This window comes from Falco rusticolus, chromosome 1, assembly GCF_015220075.1.
Source record: "Falco rusticolus isolate bFalRus1 chromosome 1, bFalRus1.pri, whole genome shotgun sequence".
Classification (NCBI taxonomy): domain Eukaryota; kingdom Metazoa; phylum Chordata; class Aves; order Falconiformes; family Falconidae; genus Falco; species Falco rusticolus.
Genome location: NC_051187.1, coordinates 28,289,749 through 28,306,482, shown reverse-complemented (window position 1 = coordinate 28,306,482; position 16,734 = coordinate 28,289,749). Strand labels below are relative to the sequence as shown.

The 16,734-nt window shown below is 49.6% G+C and overlaps 1 protein-coding gene across 3 annotated transcripts in view; it reads left to right on the top strand.

Moving 5' to 3' along the window:
• The window catches only part of TTC28 (tetratricopeptide repeat domain 28), a 191,459-nt gene that overhangs the window by 159,007 nt on the left and 15,718 nt on the right, over positions 1-16,734 (top strand). For all 3 annotated transcript variants that reach the window (XM_037375292.1, XM_037375293.1, XM_037375294.1), the window contains 3 exons: positions 2,891-3,031; positions 11,589-11,733; positions 16,155-16,334. In XM_037375292.1, coding sequence (XP_037231189.1) covers positions 2,891-3,031; positions 11,589-11,733; positions 16,155-16,334 — 466 coding nt within the window. The remainder of the gene's footprint in view (positions 1-2,890; positions 3,032-11,588; positions 11,734-16,154; positions 16,335-16,734) is intronic.

The window sequence follows — 16,734 nt, the reverse complement described above, 5'->3', positions numbered from 1 at the left end:
AACCTTTTATGATGGTAGAAGTGACTTTCTGAAGGGAAACATTTTTCACAGCCAGTCACATTATTCGTTTCACTGTGAGCAGTAACAAACTGCTTGTTAGTCTGGGATTTTTAAGTACTCTGAGAAAGAGCAAAGGGGCTCTCAGCCAGCTGAGTACTCGAAACATAAGGGAACAGACATGCACAGAGGAGTAGCTTCCTTCATATTAAAGCCCTGAGAAGCTACAAGCACATAAGCGCTGCTATCCAAATATTATTATGAAATTATTGCTAATTTAATTTATAAATGGTGCATTTATGAAATGGCTTATCCTTGGTGGTGTCTAGGGTTTTTGAGTTCTTACATAAAATCTGTTCTGAGACTTCTGCTTCTGTTAGCTTCAGTCACACCTTCTGAACTATTTGTTTCGGGTTCTGCTTGAAAATGAGTTGCATGATTCCCATTAAAGGAAATGTCAAAAGTTACTCCCTCCAGCCTTCATGTTGCCTGGGTTTTGCAAATGTGTTCCGGATGTTGGCGCTTCATCCCGTTCTGTCTTGTATGTGCACGTGGCCCATGAGCGTTCTGTTCTTTCTGGGAGAACTGAGTCGCTCCCTCCAAGGTGTGTATACTGACGGGAAGGACAAGAGGGGAAAAACCCAGACTGAATTGGTTCCATCTACCCTTCTCTTAAAGCACCAGGGTGGTGTGGTTCAGATTACATCTCCACGTGTTGATGGTTGAATCTTACCCTGTAGATACGTGTATACACAACTGCAACCTGCAGTTACACCTTGTGTTAACAGATTTGCAGATACTGTTTTCAGTTCCATTAATCATTGTCACCCACAGGTTCTCCTATGGCAAGGGAATCCTTTGGTCTTTAGGTTCTGGGATGAGTTTTTAGTTTACTGTGATGTCAGCTTCCTCCTCTCTTTGGGGTGATGGTAGTGGTATGTTTTTGGTTAAGGATTCTGGGCTTAATGCTTGTCTCTGAGATCATTGGGCTGGTGTGGTATGATCACAGGCAGAAGCTCTTTCCCCACTTCAAAATTATACGCAGGGAATTAAACAAACAAATCTTGTCCTGTTCCATGTGGGTGAACGTCATTTTGTACTTTGAAACTTCTTCCCCACATGGATCAAGTGCTTTCCTACAGCATCGCAGACTGCCACCGTGCTCCAGCACGCCAGACCCCCAGGAGAAGCTGTCATCTGCAGTCCCTGGAACCTGTTCTCTGCCTACCAACAATAGAACAGAGGGATTTAAATATGTACAGCACACATATGAAAACTTCTGTTTACCTCTGAGTTCTCAGTTCATCGTTTGCTTAACTGTGCTGTAGTTGTGTGCTTTTGTGTTCAAATTAAAGTGCCGTTGCCTGCCATAATGCTGTGAGCATGCATGTAGGTACTGTTGCGTCTCCAGAGTGGCACATCTTCCCATTTTCTGCTCCTGGAGAGGAAGAGATGCTGTCACGGGATGTGTCATCAGATTTTTGCTGTGGTGGTGCTCAGTTCCACACTGCAGCCTTCGCTTTCAGCTAGAAATGGTTCCATTCAGCTGGTCTAATTAAGCTGACAAATAGCGCATACTTGCAAAAAGCAGTGGGAGGGACTTCAAAGTCTGCTTGAACTTGTGTTGGGACAGAGTCCTTGCTCTTCAGGGAGAGCATGTGGCTTGCTCTCTTGGGTTCATGAACTCAAGATTTTTGCCTCTTTAAGGAGCTCTGAATACTCATTGTCATTGTTACTCAAACTGTGCCAGGACTCAAAACCGAGCATTGCCTGCAGCTGGAGGAAAAACAGGCAGGAGGCAGCTGCTGACAACCTTTTCTTTGCCTTTTTTCCCTCCCCCCTGCCATGGCTGTTGCTCCAGCTAGCCCCATTTCAGGTGTTCATGAAGTGATTGGCTTTTGTCAGGACTTATTCCTTCAGGTGTTAAATTATATTGACCTGGAAGTATGCTTACAAGATATCCTGTGGTGCATACAGCATACATAGGGATGGCCTAGTTGCCAGCACAAGTGCGTGTTGTGCATTAATTTAATTCATGTCCTCTTGTTGGAAATGTGCCCTTGAGGAAAGACTGCAAGTTGTCAGGAGCCAAAGGTAAACAGAAATGAGGTGCAATGCAGCTTCAGCAGAGTAGCATAGCAGTTTTAGCTTAAGTGTCCAATTCCAAGGTTTGTGATGCACCATCTAATATGCAAATTATTATTAAAGGAGGAGTTGTAAAAATGCACGTACAATAGTTGTGTTTCCTCTGCTTTTAGAAGAAGACAAAATACAGCATTTTGACAGAAAATCTACACTGAGACGATAATTTAGATTAATGTCAGGATATGGAAAATTCAGAGATTTGGAGATCTCTGTGTCTCTATTGCTGCTGTCCTGAGTGGCATTGGTAATTCTCTCCCTGTGTGTTCCCTGTTTGTATAACAGGAGCAGCAGCACAGCTCCTTTTTTTATGTGTGCTTTGCCAGTGAAGGAAGCATACAGAGCTTGGAGCTGTTTATTGCGGAAATCTGAAAAGGATGCACTAACACATGTTCTTAGGCAAATCAAGGGCCGAGTTGGTTTTTCCTGCAGACCTCAGCTTTTCCGTTGTGCTGCAGCTTCTAAAGTCCATGCCTGCAGAGCATGGGAATTGGGGTCCTGTCTTTCCATTAGCGTGTGTCACTCTTTAAACCTTGAAGAATGCCAGGAGAAGAGGAGGGAGGAATGGGGTTGTTACTCTCTTGTATGCCTAACAGGAGGAGGCGATGCAATCCAGGGAAAACAGGACTTCAGCATTTGGTTGAGGTTGTGTCTGAAAGACATTTTTCTCTCAAACTGGCTGAGCATTTGTCACAAAGCTGTTGCTCTGTCTTGCGTCAATGACTCCTTCACCCTGCTGTTCCCCCTGCAGAGCCTGTGCCAGTAGCGAGACTGAGAGCGAAGCTGGGGATATCATGGATCAGCAGTTTGAGGAGATGAATAACAAGCTGAACTCAATGACTGATCCGACGGGCTTCCTGAGGATGGTCAGCAGAAACAACCTCTTGAACAGGTGAGGCTACAGCGCTGCACTGTGGGCATCAGCGAGCAGCATGAAGCATCTTGGTGGTGGGTTTCTCTCTAAATGGCAGGATTGTGTGGCCGATGCCGTTGCTCGTGGTCTCTTTGTTGCCCCAGGTTGAGGGGATACAGAGCAGCAAACCGATACTGTCCTTTACGGGTGCAGTAAGCATCCATTCCTCGCAGCATGGATGTACGGGGGACATTAAGCATTAACATTAATGCCTTTTGGCAATAAGGTCTGTGTGTTAGTACTGTGCAGCACTTCGCCTGCTGAGCAGAGGGGCCCGTAGGCATTTCCCTTCTGTCCTTTTCTTTTGTGTTCATGTTCAGTGAGAATTCCTCCCTCCCTCAGGAGAGCTCTGCATCTTGCTTCTGATGGGATTGGGAATCCATTACTGCCTTGTGTGTTGCATGTGCATCCAGCCCAGGAGCCTTGGGGGCCTGGTGGTCTTCCACGGATAGGTGACCTGGTGGGGGTTGGTTTTGTTCTACATACACAAGTGTTGAATGTGAGGGAAAACGCAGCCCTGCCAGGCCCTGGAAGGCCACGGGGTCCTTATTGCTTCCTTCCTTAGACATAGGAATTTTCAGTCAGAATGAGGCAGGACAGGGACTGAAAGCATCACTGTGCCTCTTGTGGGACGGGGGACCCCAGGCACAGGCAGAGACCTAGGCAGGACTATGCATTTCACTTAAGAGCTCAGTAGCTTGGTTTGGAAGATGTAGGGGGTGGTATCTTCATTGCGCGTCTGGGTGAATTTGATATCTTAGGGTGATAGCCAGCAAGGACTTGGCATCAATTATTAACTGATAGCTCCGTCCTGAGGGGCAGCCATTTCCAATTTGTTCTTCACCCGGCCAAGCACTGCTTTTGGCGCTCTGAACAACTGCAGGAGAACTCTCTTTTGTCCCTGCTGTCTGTGAGGTGCGGAGCTTGGAGCTCTTTGCTACACACTTACAGAAATACTTGTTTCTGTTGATTTTAACTGCTGTACTAATTAGCTGGGAATATGCTGCATTTCCAGAGTTACAGGGCTATGCACTAGCCACACAGTCTCCACTCATTTTCTGCCTCTTAGAACTTGCTCAGGTCTCAGTCTTTCACGCTGCTGTGCTGAGTAGGGTGTCGTGGTTTAACCCTGGCTGGTAATTAAACACCACGCAGCCGCTTGCTCACTTGCCCATCACCCAGAGGGATGGGGAGGAGAATCAGAAAGGGAGGTAAAACTGGAGGGTTGAGATATGAGCAATTTTGAAATAGAATAAAAATGAAAGAACAACAACAATAATAGTAACGACAATAACAGTTATCATCAAAAAGGGGGCAGAGGAGGAGAATAAAATCCAAAGGGAAAGGAAGAAAGAAAACAAGTGATGCACGATACAGCTGCTCACCACCTGCTGACCGATGCCCAGCCAGTCCCCAAGCAACGTTCAGCAGGCCCTGGCCAACCCCCCAGGTTTATATACTGAGCATGATGTATGGTATGGAATACCTCTTTGGCTAGTTTGGGTCAGCTGTCCTGGATGTGTCCCCTCCCAATATTCCATGCCCCTCCAGCCCTCTCGCTGGCAGGGCCTGAGAAACTGAAAAGCCCTTGACTTACTATGAACATCACCCAGCAACAACCAAACCCATCAGCGTGCTATCAACAGTGTTCTCACACCAGAGCCAAAACACAGCACTGCACTAGCCACTAAGAAGAAAATTAACTCTATCCCAGCTGAAACCAGGACATAGGGCAAGCAATCAAAATGAAATTTTAAGACAGGATTTTTCCGGTGCTACCACTGCCCCAGTGATGAGGGGCTGCATGATGTAACCAGGGGTTTCTGGCTAGATCTGTGCTCCAGCATGGATTGTGAGTACAGGATACCCCAGGCCCTTCTCAGCCGGAAAAGAAAATGCCATCAGCCTGCAGTGCTGTGAGCCATCACATGGAGCTTGTGAGCTGTAACAGCATCCCCATGAAACTGGGAGCTGCCTGGTGGCACCAACAACTGGCCTGTGTTTTCTTTCCAGAATCCACGTGTGTATCTGTTCAAGCTGCTGCATTGATGATGAGCTGTGAGTACTTGCTAGTTTTGGATCAAACAGGCAGATCCCCAGAATTGCTGAGATGTTTTGCTGCTTCAATCAGGCTCAGAAGGACAGGAGAATGGCCCTCTGATGACAGGAGAAAAATATGGTCCAGTTCTGCTCCAGGGAATGCTAATCCTCAGGAACACTGCAGAGGCCAACCATACAGCATCTATGCCTTTCTGCTCCATAGGAGCCAAGTGCATTACCTTGAACCCACATCCGGGAGCTTATCTCAGGTGCCTTGTCAGGTAACTGGTTTGCAGCTTTTAGGAGAAGCTCAGGGGTGGGGCAACTTGGGCACTTCGTTAAAGCACCCTCACAAGAGCATCAGGAGGAGCACTAGAAGTAGCTGTGTCTTTGATGTTCTCACCATGAGCACTGAGATGAAGAGAATGAGAAGACACTGCTGTCTGGCCTGCTTGCCCACCTTTGCCTGCAGATGGGACATACCAGGGGGCTCTGGTGGCTTTGCTAACACTGCCACAGCTGTTTCGCACCAGGTTTGCTGAGCCCTGAATTCAGGATAGATGCTGTGGTCCTGCCCAAGCCTTTGAGTGCGTCCTGTACTTAACATCTGCTCCAGTCCCGTAGGTGGTCAAACTGGAGGCTACAGAGTATAGCTGGTCTCTTGCTATACTGTGTGGTTCTTTATAATTAAGCTGTGTAGAGAGTGGTGTGGCTCACGGCACGTAGCACACTGAGCTTGGGACAACAAGGGGACAACCTTCCAAGAGCCCTGAAGCTTCAGGAAGGAAGCAGATGAAAATCTGCACGGAAGAGAGCAGATGAATAAATAAAATGGGAGCAGGCAGCATTTCTGTGCACTGGCCTGGAGCTCTAACTGGGAGCTGTGAGCTCTTAGACTTTGGTTAAGCAATGTAATCGAATGTTCAGCTAGAGCACAAGCGATCTTGCAGCTCTAGACCCCAGCTCACCTCCTTTGCAATGGCTTTTCTGCCAGCCAGTGCTGGAGTGAGGTCATGCAGCCGTCAGTCAGCGTTGAGTGGGTTGGTGCTGCTGTAGTGCTTCAAAGGACGGTAGAACTGTAGCTCACAAGCAGTGACTGAAGGTATGGCGTGTTTGCTTTGGCTTCTGCACTGCAGGGGATAAAGAGAAGTAGGGCCTGCTTGGAGCGAAGAATAAGAGCTGCTCTCCCCTACTGCCAAGGCAGCCCTGCATTCCTCATGTTGGGCCTGAGTGCATGTTTACATCTTGTGCTTGAATGTTGGAGATCCTCAAGGGAGTTTTCATGGCTGGGGGCCAGTGCAGCTTCCCTCACGCAGAGGAGTGGCACATGCTGTTAAGGTCCCATGTTAGAAAATGAGGCTCTGAAGATGCTGGGGCTGTTTGGAGCCATCCAGTCTCCGTGTCTGGCAACAAGCGGGTGACGGAAAGGGAGCCCTTGGTTTGGGATGGGTGCCCTCTGGCTGCTGTCATCAGGTAACCTGGCTTTTAAGCAGAGAATAATGTGATTTTTTCAGCAGTTCTGCTTAGAAAAGCAAGAACGTGGGGGTTTGGCAATTAGCTTAGGGAACTTCTGAGAAGAAATGGGCATTTGGAGGAGAAAGGAGCACTGAGGGGATGCTGCAGCGATCTCAGTACTGGGCAATAGCTGTCTAAGCTGTGGGTGGCACTGGTACAGCCCCCAAGGTAGTCCCAGTTGCTCATTCCTTATACAGCTTCTGTTTTCTGTGCTCCTTGGGACTCTTAGACTTTCACTGGGTTTCCAGATTAAAATCTCATTTCCTCCCTGCTAGTTGTCTTCTGCTCCAGAAAAGGACTTGATCCCTGCCCGTACCTGAACAGAGCTCCTCCTCCTTTTCTTTGGCCTCTCCGCTATCATGGGGACACAGTTTGTCCTCCTTCCATGTACCTGCCGAAGGTATGAGAATCAGCTCTGACATTGCTCAAAGGGTAAAATACACCTCCTTGAGGGCAATTTCTGCAAGGCAGCATGGTGAGAATTTTGTAAAAGGCAAATTGGGAAGTAAGGAGCAGTATAACTTGAGATTAGAATTCACTTCTGCCAGGGCCATTGCCCAGCCCCCCTTACAGCTGCAAAGAGCTTGTTTTTTGCCAGCACAGTTGGCATGCACAGGGTCTATGACCAGTCCTACAAGCATTGTTGGAAATTTCTAGAACAAGCTCAGTGCCCCGGTAAGAGTAAAGTCTCTATAAATCCAGCCAGAGGAATCTAGCACAAGGTGGCTACAATTCACATGGAGCTTCAGCAGCAGTAACAACGTGACTATTGCCAAGATATTTCATTATTTTTTTGCTCGTGGTTTCATCCTGGTGACCATCATGCGATGTCTGAGCATATCTCCCCTCTCCTTTTGGTGTGGGACCCTGCCTTTGTGTTGATTTTGGCCCTGTTGGCTGTGCTTATGGCGCAGCAGCGCCTGCGGGGCAGGGGCCACGCCGCAGGACCCCGTCCCACAGTGCCCAGTGAAGCCAGCAGGGCAGACCTGGGGCTGGCAGCCGGAGCCAGCCAGGACTCCGCATGGTCGGGGGGGGTGCCTGGTGCTGAGGTGGGTCCGAGGTCAAGCCAGGCGTGCAGGATCAGGTCTGGTGGCAGTCGTGGGGTCAGGCTCAGCCCGCTGACGGCTGCGTGGGTCCATCGGAGTGGGCAGCGCGGGGGGTGTTAGTCGGTGGGTTGGGCTGGGGATGGGCAGGGTTCATGGGCAGGTGCGGGCAGGGCTCTGGTGCAGCTGGGGACAGGCACACCTGCGGCGTAGCTGAAGCAGAGACTGGGCCCCAGCTCCCATGGAGCTCCTGGGCCCATGGGCAGGGCATGCTGGTGGGGGCCCCAGCTTCGCTGCTCATTAAAAGCCTATTAATGTCCTCAGGAGCCGGAGAGCTTGCCCTGGAGAACCGTGCTGTTGACCCTGTGGAGCAGAGGGGTGGGGGTGCACCGGGGGTGCTGGCTGGTCTGGGACACAGTGAATTCTTTGGAAGGCAGATGGGAACAGCGGCTGGAGTCCCCTATCTCCCTGGTTCTCTGTCACGCGGGGTGCAGTGCTGTAGCTGCCCCAGTACAGACCACACAAGCAGAGAGTGCTGGGTGGTCTGTGGGTTTTGTGCAACCACTGGTGGGTTCTGGAGATAATTGCGGATCCTTGAAAGCATCCACAGGGAGCCCATATCTGAATGTTTTCTGGAGCTTCCCACAGCTTGCTGTTGGGAGCGTGTCAAGGCCCCGAATGTGGATATTGGGCTGCATCTCTAGGAAGAGTCTTTTTGAGGAAGGCTTGCAGAATGAGAGGCCTGATGGACATCCACTGTCTTGAGGCTGCCAGATCACTGTGGCAGTAAGTCTGACTCACAGCCCAACCAAACAGCCGTGCTTGGTCATGGGTAGTATTTCAGTTGTCCATAGTGCCTGGTGTGTCCCCATGAGTGCCAAGGCAAGAGCAGCTCTCTGCTGGTTCTGGTAGGAATCCCTTCCTGCCCGCGCCTGGCCATGTTCACCCTCAGCAAGCCGAGCCAGGCCCTGTGGGGCTTGTGGCTGGCCAGACCAGGCTGAGCTCAACGCTTGCATGACACGGGCTTTTTCCCCCTTTCTCCGAGATTGCCATGGGACCATTGCTTTGTTCCTGCATCTCCAAGACAAAGGGCGGAAGCAGAGTTCACGCTGCTCCATGCAGGCAGCCCCAGCCCCAGTTCGTGCTGTTTCCTCTGCTTGCCGCAGGTCGGGCTGCCTTACACAAAGGGTTATAAATAAAGAGCACTGCGGAGTCTGTGCAGGGGCTTCCAGGGGAGAGATTTCACTCTTCCAGAAATCAGGGGACCCCTCTACATTGCAAGAGCAAGGTAAAAATGATCAGTGCAGCATCCCAGAAGCCAGCACTGGTGCCTTGTAGAAGGGGCGTTTGGCCAGAAGTCTGTTGTCACACTGAAATCACCTGGACTCAGGTGCCTGACAGGCCACCTGGAGAGCCCTTGGGCTGCTCTGCTTTGGAAGGGAGCGGGCTGGCCAGTGCTCCAGGTCTGCTCTGCCTGCTGCAGAAGATATTTGTCCATCCTCCCCGTATGGATTTTCTTACTCTTCTTTGTGTACGCAAACACACAGGCAAGAGATGCGAAAGATTTATGTTACTCCCTTGGTTTTGTTCTAATAAAAAGCAATCCAAGTGGCGAAGGAATAAATCTAGAGCTGCTTGGCTGTGAAACTAAGATGAAGGAGGCTCTGCTGATTAGAGTAATCAAGCCCCTGTTCCCTGCAATAAATTAACTTAATACAGCAGGGGAGGCTGGCGAGTGCCGCCTGCTGGCAAGTAGCTGCTGCTTGGAAAGGTCAGGGCTGTTGTGCTGGGGCTAAAGCTCTGTGCGCTCGCTGGATCCTGGGTGAGCAGTGGGGTGGGTATCCCTGCCTTTCCAGGCTGGCTTATCAGGCAGGAGATACAAGAGGGATGGACTTTGAGCACAGGGTTCGGGGCACTAGAAACGTGTGAGATTGGGAAAGCACAGGTTTGATTTCCCGATCTGATTTTAAAATCTGTGCTACGTAAAGTACAGAAGCAGCTGAGCGCTGCAGAGTGTGCTTGGCTCATCAGCTGCTGCAGTGAAGCTAGGCAGAGGGGTCCGGGGGGGAGCAGACAGCGCTGAGTCCATGCTGGTCCTGCAGTGAACTTGGTGTTGCAGCAGTCACCCAGTCAAGTTTGCAGCAGCACACTCACGCTTTCACCAGAATCTCTGTGTCAGGGAGCGGGGCAGTTGGACACTGGGCTTCGGTCCACATTCTTAAATGACTCCTGTTGGCTCACAAGATGAAATTCATTGTTAGTGGGGAGCATGGGTGATAGCATTGTTTTTTTCTTTAGAGAACAGGTTTTAGACATGATGTGGGCTGGTTCTGGTGACATTGCAGCAAGTGAGGGAAGAGAGAAATTTTTTTAATCTCTGTCTGGTCTGTGTCAGAAAAGGTCAGGGGTGTCTCAGGCCCGTGGTTTGTCAGTGGTAAGGGAGTGCACTGGAGTGCAATACTTCTGCTCTCCTTGTCTTTTCCTGCATGTTGGCTTAATCTGGTAGTGCAAAGAGACACTGTGCCTGTGTGTGTGTGTATGTGTCTGCTATAGGCATATGTGTATGCATATACATATGAATATATATGCCTATAGTAAATACACAATCAACTGTTAATATGTCTCATTGATTATTGTGTCTGTTGGATGCTGAGTTTTCTTTTTGGTTTTCTGGATGTGCAGATGCTTTCTGCTTTTCTTTTCTCCGTTGATAGCCCAAAATAGATTCAGGCAAGAGGTAAAAGTGAAGAACAGAGACAGGCATTTCATCAGAGTGAGCATTCTTAAAAAATGGACATTGCAGACTAACGTCCTGATAAAGCGCATGAGTTTGGTCATGAATCAGGAAACTCTAGCTGCTTTCCTGTTGTGTAAATTGGCAAAGGCATATAGCGTTGGAAGGTGTCTGAGAGGCAAAACAGCGCTGTGCTTCACAGAGACCAGGAATGGAGGGCGGCTTTCTCTGCCCGGCACCATCAGAGCATGATCTGGACTGGGATTTCATGGAACCCTCCATCCAATGCATTTGGCACCTTGAGGACAACGCGGCATGTGTTGCCTCATGGGTGGCCTTTTATGTTTGAGATTGTTTTGTTACTGGACAGCCCCAGTGGTTACTCTGGTTACACTTCAGACCTTGCACTACCGTTACTGTTCAATGTCTTGTTTCCCTCCCTGCCTTTTCTTCAAGGCCCACCTGTTAAAACTTTCTGGAAAGTTATCCTTTTCACATAAAATGGTTGTTCATGGCACCAAGCCAAGGATAATGTTTCTGGGGAGCGCAGCTGCTGGATTAGTGAGACTGGAATGGGGCAACATCATTTCCTCAGCAGGGCAGTAACTTTTTGTAGCCATGCCATCTCGGTCTCCTCAGCATGACGGTGTTTGGGGCTGGTGATGCCAGAAGAGCACGTGCAGAGCTCTGTCTGGAGGGGTTATCAGAAAGGGGCTCCAGGTCAGCTCTCGCATCTGACTTCATGGAGCCGTTCAGAGGAGTGGCAGCAAGCACAAGCGTAACTTTCATGTCTTGTTGTTTGCCTGTTGTCATAGTTTCTTTTGGTACTATGCTAGATTAGTTGGTATAAAACCCCAGTACACGTCTTCCTGTGATTATAGTCAATACTTAATGCGTCTCCGTTTGCCTGCTTTAGATACGTATGAGTAACAACTGTGAACAGCACTTCAGGCACTTGAGTTTGTAGAGAAACTCCGTAGCAATTAGTGTGCTGTTTGCAGCTGGTTCAGCCTGCCATTAGTGTTATTGTTCATTGTGGTGTGAAGCTGAATGGGAGAGTAAAGCCCTGCCGTGAAGCCTGTTACAGAAGAGAGTCCTCTGGATGGACAGGAACTGGCGTGTTGGTCAGTGTTACGAAGTCAGGGCAACCTGTAGTTGACCTCAGGTTTCTGCAAGTAACCTCTCACTTGCCTTTTGCCCACAGGAGCTGTCAGAGCATGACCAGTCTGTTCAGCAGTACCATGTCTCCTGTTAAGGATGGAACATCATCTCTTCCAAGGAGGCAGACATCCTTCACCAAACCCCCACTCCGTGCGCTCTACGACTTGCTGATAGGACCTATGGAAGGAGTAAGCCTTTGGCATGGACAAATGTAGAGATTCACGTACAAAATCCTCTGTCAGTGTGGGAAAGCAAGAACAGGCAGCTTGGGGACTGTGTCTGAAGCGTGGTGGTTTTCACTTGGTCTTTCCAGATGGTGAGGCTGGGTGTGTTGGGAAGTGGACACAAGGGATGCTGTGGTTGATACCACTTCCAGTGAGCTGCCACAGTAATGACGCTTTTGATGAACGTAAGCAGGAAGCATATTCTTAGTTCACTGATGCTAATTGGCAAACTCAGCAGCTCAGTCTACGGACAGAGCTCTTGTCTGGGTCAGGGGACGGAAGAAGCAGTACTGGGAGCCTGGCAGCACCGCTGGCCCACCCTGCGCCTCCCACTGCCCTACCCTGCGCCTCCCACTGCCCTGCAGTGCCACGCTGGCAGCCAGCCACAGCCAGGCAAGCTGGACCTTGCTCCCTCTTCATCCCAGGGCTTGGTGCTTTTGCACGGAGGTGGACGTTTCCTGGTGGGTGCCAGCAGCAGTGGGTGGGAGCTGCTGCTGGGGCTGGTCAGGCGCTCGGCAGCCTGCTTGGTTCGCTGCCACTGTCCTGGCACTCGGGCCATTCGGGACCCGGCAGTGCTGCAGCGGTGTGCACCTGCCAGCAGGGTCCCGTGTCGGTGGGTCATGGGGCGAATGCAGAAGCCAAGGGGAGCTGCGTGGCACGGCGTTCTGCCAGGCCATGCAGGAGGCCAGGGGCAGGTTCCAGTCTCACGGAGCAGTGGCAGGATAGATTAACAAGTCCTGTCTCTGTCGCACCGTATCCCTAGCTTGAGGAGGTAAAGTTGCTGAGTCAAGAATTAGTCTTTTCTCAGTTTGTATCCAGCTGAACGAACAAATCAAAATGTCATGTTTCTGTCATGTGAGAGGGTAAACCAGCTCTACCCTGGGTTACTTTAAAGGCTGTTTGGACACTTTAATCTTGTCTGCAGAAGTCACCTCCGCTGTGGAGGCATAACCTGTGTGAGCCTGAGCTTTTGTTAGCTCTGTCAGCCTGCCATCCCGCGGTCACGCCGTGCATCTTGGAGCGGGGCCTTCTGCTACAGAGGTGGCACGTCTGTCCTCTCTGCAGGGCGAGATCAGCCCTGCTTAAGGCTTTTCTGTTCCATCTTCTGCAACATTCTTGAGAAAGTTTCACCTGGGACTTAGATGCCTGCCTGCCCCTAGTGTGAATAGGTAAGACAGGCTGGGAGAAAATCCTCGTGGGGAACCCCAGGAGGCTGCTTCTCCTTCCTGGTGAGGACACACTGTGGCTGGGCACTGCTGGTCGGTTTGGGGTGTCGGGGGCCCGAATTTGGCACAAGCAGGGTACGGTGGGGCTTGGCAGGGCTTTCAGAGAGTGCAGAATTGGCTGTTACAGGTCATTAATAGCTGCTTTCTAAGAAGTTGCAGTTCAGGTTTGTGTGTGGTTTGGCAATCCCAAGATAAGGAGACTCCCAATTACAGCTACACGAGCTGCGAGGGACCCATCCAAGCCAGCAGCTGTCAGCCAGCCTAACCCTGCACAGCCACGTGGCCCCACAATGGGTGGACCAGCCTTTCTCACCTTCGTGACAAATCACCAGTGTAAGCCGGTATTGTTGCTGTGAAGTAGAGCACGTGTTCTGTGCTCGGCAAGTTCATGCTTGTCTCCTTTTTCTTGTTGAAGAGGGTTTTTTTGTAGAACGCACCATAGAATTAATTCTTGGAGACTAATGAAACACAAATTATCCTTATAGTTTATTTCTGTTTTGCAATGCACACAGAGACCTCACGAGGAAAAAAAAATAAAACTCTAGGGTTTTACATACAAACTAAAAATTCTGCTAGGCACATGTCCACTATGGCTTAGATGCTCTCTGATTGTGTTGCTGACAGCTAAGCTCCTGAAGCAGTAAGTAAAATGGATTATATAATAAACAAACAAACAACCAAAAAACTCCAAAAGCATTTCTGGAAAGCAACAACTGCCCTGGTGGGAAGCTGCTGCTTGTCGACTTGGGCTCTGCAGAAGGAGGCAGGGCTGAAAGGGAGGCGGGTAAGTGCAGCCGCCTGGTTCACCCCAGGCAGCGATGCCAGGGACGCCTCCCTCGGGCTGCTGGGCTTGTAGGCAGCATGTCAGGCTGGAGCGTAGGTGGCGGGCAGAGACGGCTCCCCAGCCTGCTGTGTGTCAGCAGCTGCCTGGCATCTCTGCGGTCTGTGGGGCAGGGTGAGCTCCAGAGCTGTAAGGAGGACACGAGAAACAGCAAGACGGTTCGGCACTATTTTAAACTCCTTTTAAATGGAAAACTTTTCTTATCGTCAGCAGCTTTTGTTCCCACTTCAAATGCAAGAAGCTTTAAAAGCATCTTGCTGTCTCTCTTCAACCTTCTACGTTTGACGTTCTCCCTCAGAGCTGACCTGTTTTCTGGTACTTCTGACTCGCCCAGACTCCCTTTGAGGAGAACGCCAACGGATTTTTCTGTTTCTTTAGCGATGTTCATTCATCTTTGCTGCTGCCTGAGAACGAAAGCTTGATTACTGACTGCAAATTCCTGTTATTCTTGATTGCTAGTGAGATGGGGTCAGTGTGTCTCAAATTAATTGTCAGCTGTCAGTGCATCACAGTGCAGTCTGGAAGTCTGCTCCAGACAGACCCTGAGCAAGGCGGAGGGGAAGAGTTGTGTGTTAGGACCAGGGTGCATTTGTCTGAGCTCTCTATATAAAGCTTCAACAAGTAGTAATACTCACCCTCAAAATTCACAAAATCCCTTTCTTTTTCTGTTGCACTGTCTGGTTGTTTGACATGTCCACGCGTCAAGAATTTCTGACTTTACTCCTGCATCCCCTCGTTTCACAATCTGCGTCTGTTGACGTTCATAGTAGTATTTCACTGTGGCATTGAAAGAAGGAATATTTTCTTTCCTGCTTAAAGGGGACTTGACTGAAATAAGCGTGCTTCTAAAGCACAAGATGTTAAATGGATCAATGTTGTGATAAGAACAGAATAATGTGAATGATGTTTATTCTTCATATAAGAAGTAAACTAGCTAATATCACCAAATCCAGAGGTTTTGGCCGTATTATTTATGATGTAAGCCGTATGTTTTGAAAAATACTCTTCCTTTACTGCTGTTCTGTTAAAGCTCCAGAATTTGCATCAGGAAGAGGTAATGTTTGGAGGCATTGGAAGCTAGTTCAGAAATCCACTTGGAATGGAGTCAGGCAGTTTTGTCTTAATATGCTGAGCAGCCCGAGTAGCTGTTCGTCTCCTGTCAAAACAGATGTTTGCTACATCTGATGGCAATTAAAATAGCCCAGAATGAAAATTCTCAAAAGAATTGAGAATCTAAGGACAAGAATCTAGTCCTGCGTACTGGATCCTTGTCTCCATCCTGCAGTGGACAGTGCAGAGTTAGCTTGCCTTTGGGAACATCGAGCAGTCTGGACAGCAACAGAACAACACTAGTTGAACTGGTTATCAGCAAAAATATGTCAGGTTGGGGATTTGGTCTCATCCAGGCTTGTGCTAAAAGTTTCATCTTCTAATGAATGGTTTATTTGCCATGCCAAGCTACGGCTGCTACGCTAGCTTAAAGGTGTAGAATTGCTTAGAAATTTACTGCTGTTTTGCATGAGTCCTTTAGACTTTTTTGGTGTGTGCTGCAAGTGTTTAAGCAGGAGCAAATTTCAGTGCTTTGAAGTTACTCTTTCCTGGGGTGCTAACTAATTATTTTTATGATATGCTTTGATAAATTAGTGAAATTCCTCCAGTTAGATTGGACCAGGAGCAGTTGCCACTTTTGTGCCCAGCTGCATGTTCCCTATTTATTACTCTCCCTGCTTGGCAAGGCCCATAAGGTGCCCCAGTTACCCCGTAGGGTACTTTCTGTTTAGCCCTGCTTGAGGCTCTGGGTAATGATAGTGTCAAGTGTCTTGAAGCGCAGATCATGGGCACAGCCTGTAGATTTTTTGCTTTTATGTAGGAAATGACTAGTTTGAAATTCAGTATCAGAAAGAATATTCTCTTTCAAGGGATAAGGTGATAACATTGACAAGGCGTAGGTGGTTGGGGTCGCGGAGACGTTATGGTGGAGCGGGAGGAGCTGCTGTGCTGCGGTGAGGCTGCGTCCCAGCGCACTTGCTGGGGCTGGGGGTGATGACCGAGGTCGCAGCGTGTCGGTGCGCTCGAGGCTCGTTTGGCTCGGTGGGATCGCTGGTGCACAGGGGAGCAGCAGTCCGGCCGTGCAGACCTGCCCAATGCCAGCGTGTGTTCGCCTGGCGCCGCACCTGTGCTCACACGGAGCATAACTCTGATACGGATATTTCCAAACCTGGCGTGGGGTCAGACTAGAGCCTGATGCTTGGGAAGTGCAAGCTGGGGCACCTGCTGGAGTGAAAGGGCCGAACTGATGCTCTCTCTTTTCTTTTCAGGGTTTGATGCATTCCAGTGGGCCTGTTGGCCGCCATCGCCAGCTGATACTGGTTCTGGAGGGGGAACTGTACCTCATTCCTTTTGCTCTCCTGAAGGGCAGTTCCTCCAACGAGTACCTCTATGAGCGCTTCAGCCTCATTGCAGTGCCGTCCATCCAGTCACTGAATCCCAGCTCCAAGGTCTGACATTGCCTTATAAAACCTCTCTCTCACAGAACCTCTCCTGTGGGGTGCGGGTTCTTACACCTGCTAGAAAAGCGGCGGCTCTGCCCTGCTATGCCAGACACAAGAATAGAAACAGAAATGTACCCCCCTGCCGAGGCATTCCCAGTTCTGATGAGCACGTTAAGCACCACAGCTGTGAAGTAGATTCTGATGTAGTTCCTGAAGCACAAAAACACAGCCCCAGGTGTGCCAGGAAGGACAAGGGGAATGGATCATTTGGATGTCCTCATGTGAGGGGTAGCATGTCCTAGGGTGTGGAACTAGGTGGCAGACTGCAGAAATGTAGGAGTTGGTGATCTATATTGAGCTTCCTTGCCAAGCTGTCTGTCCTATCACGTTTCTGGTATGTTCGTCT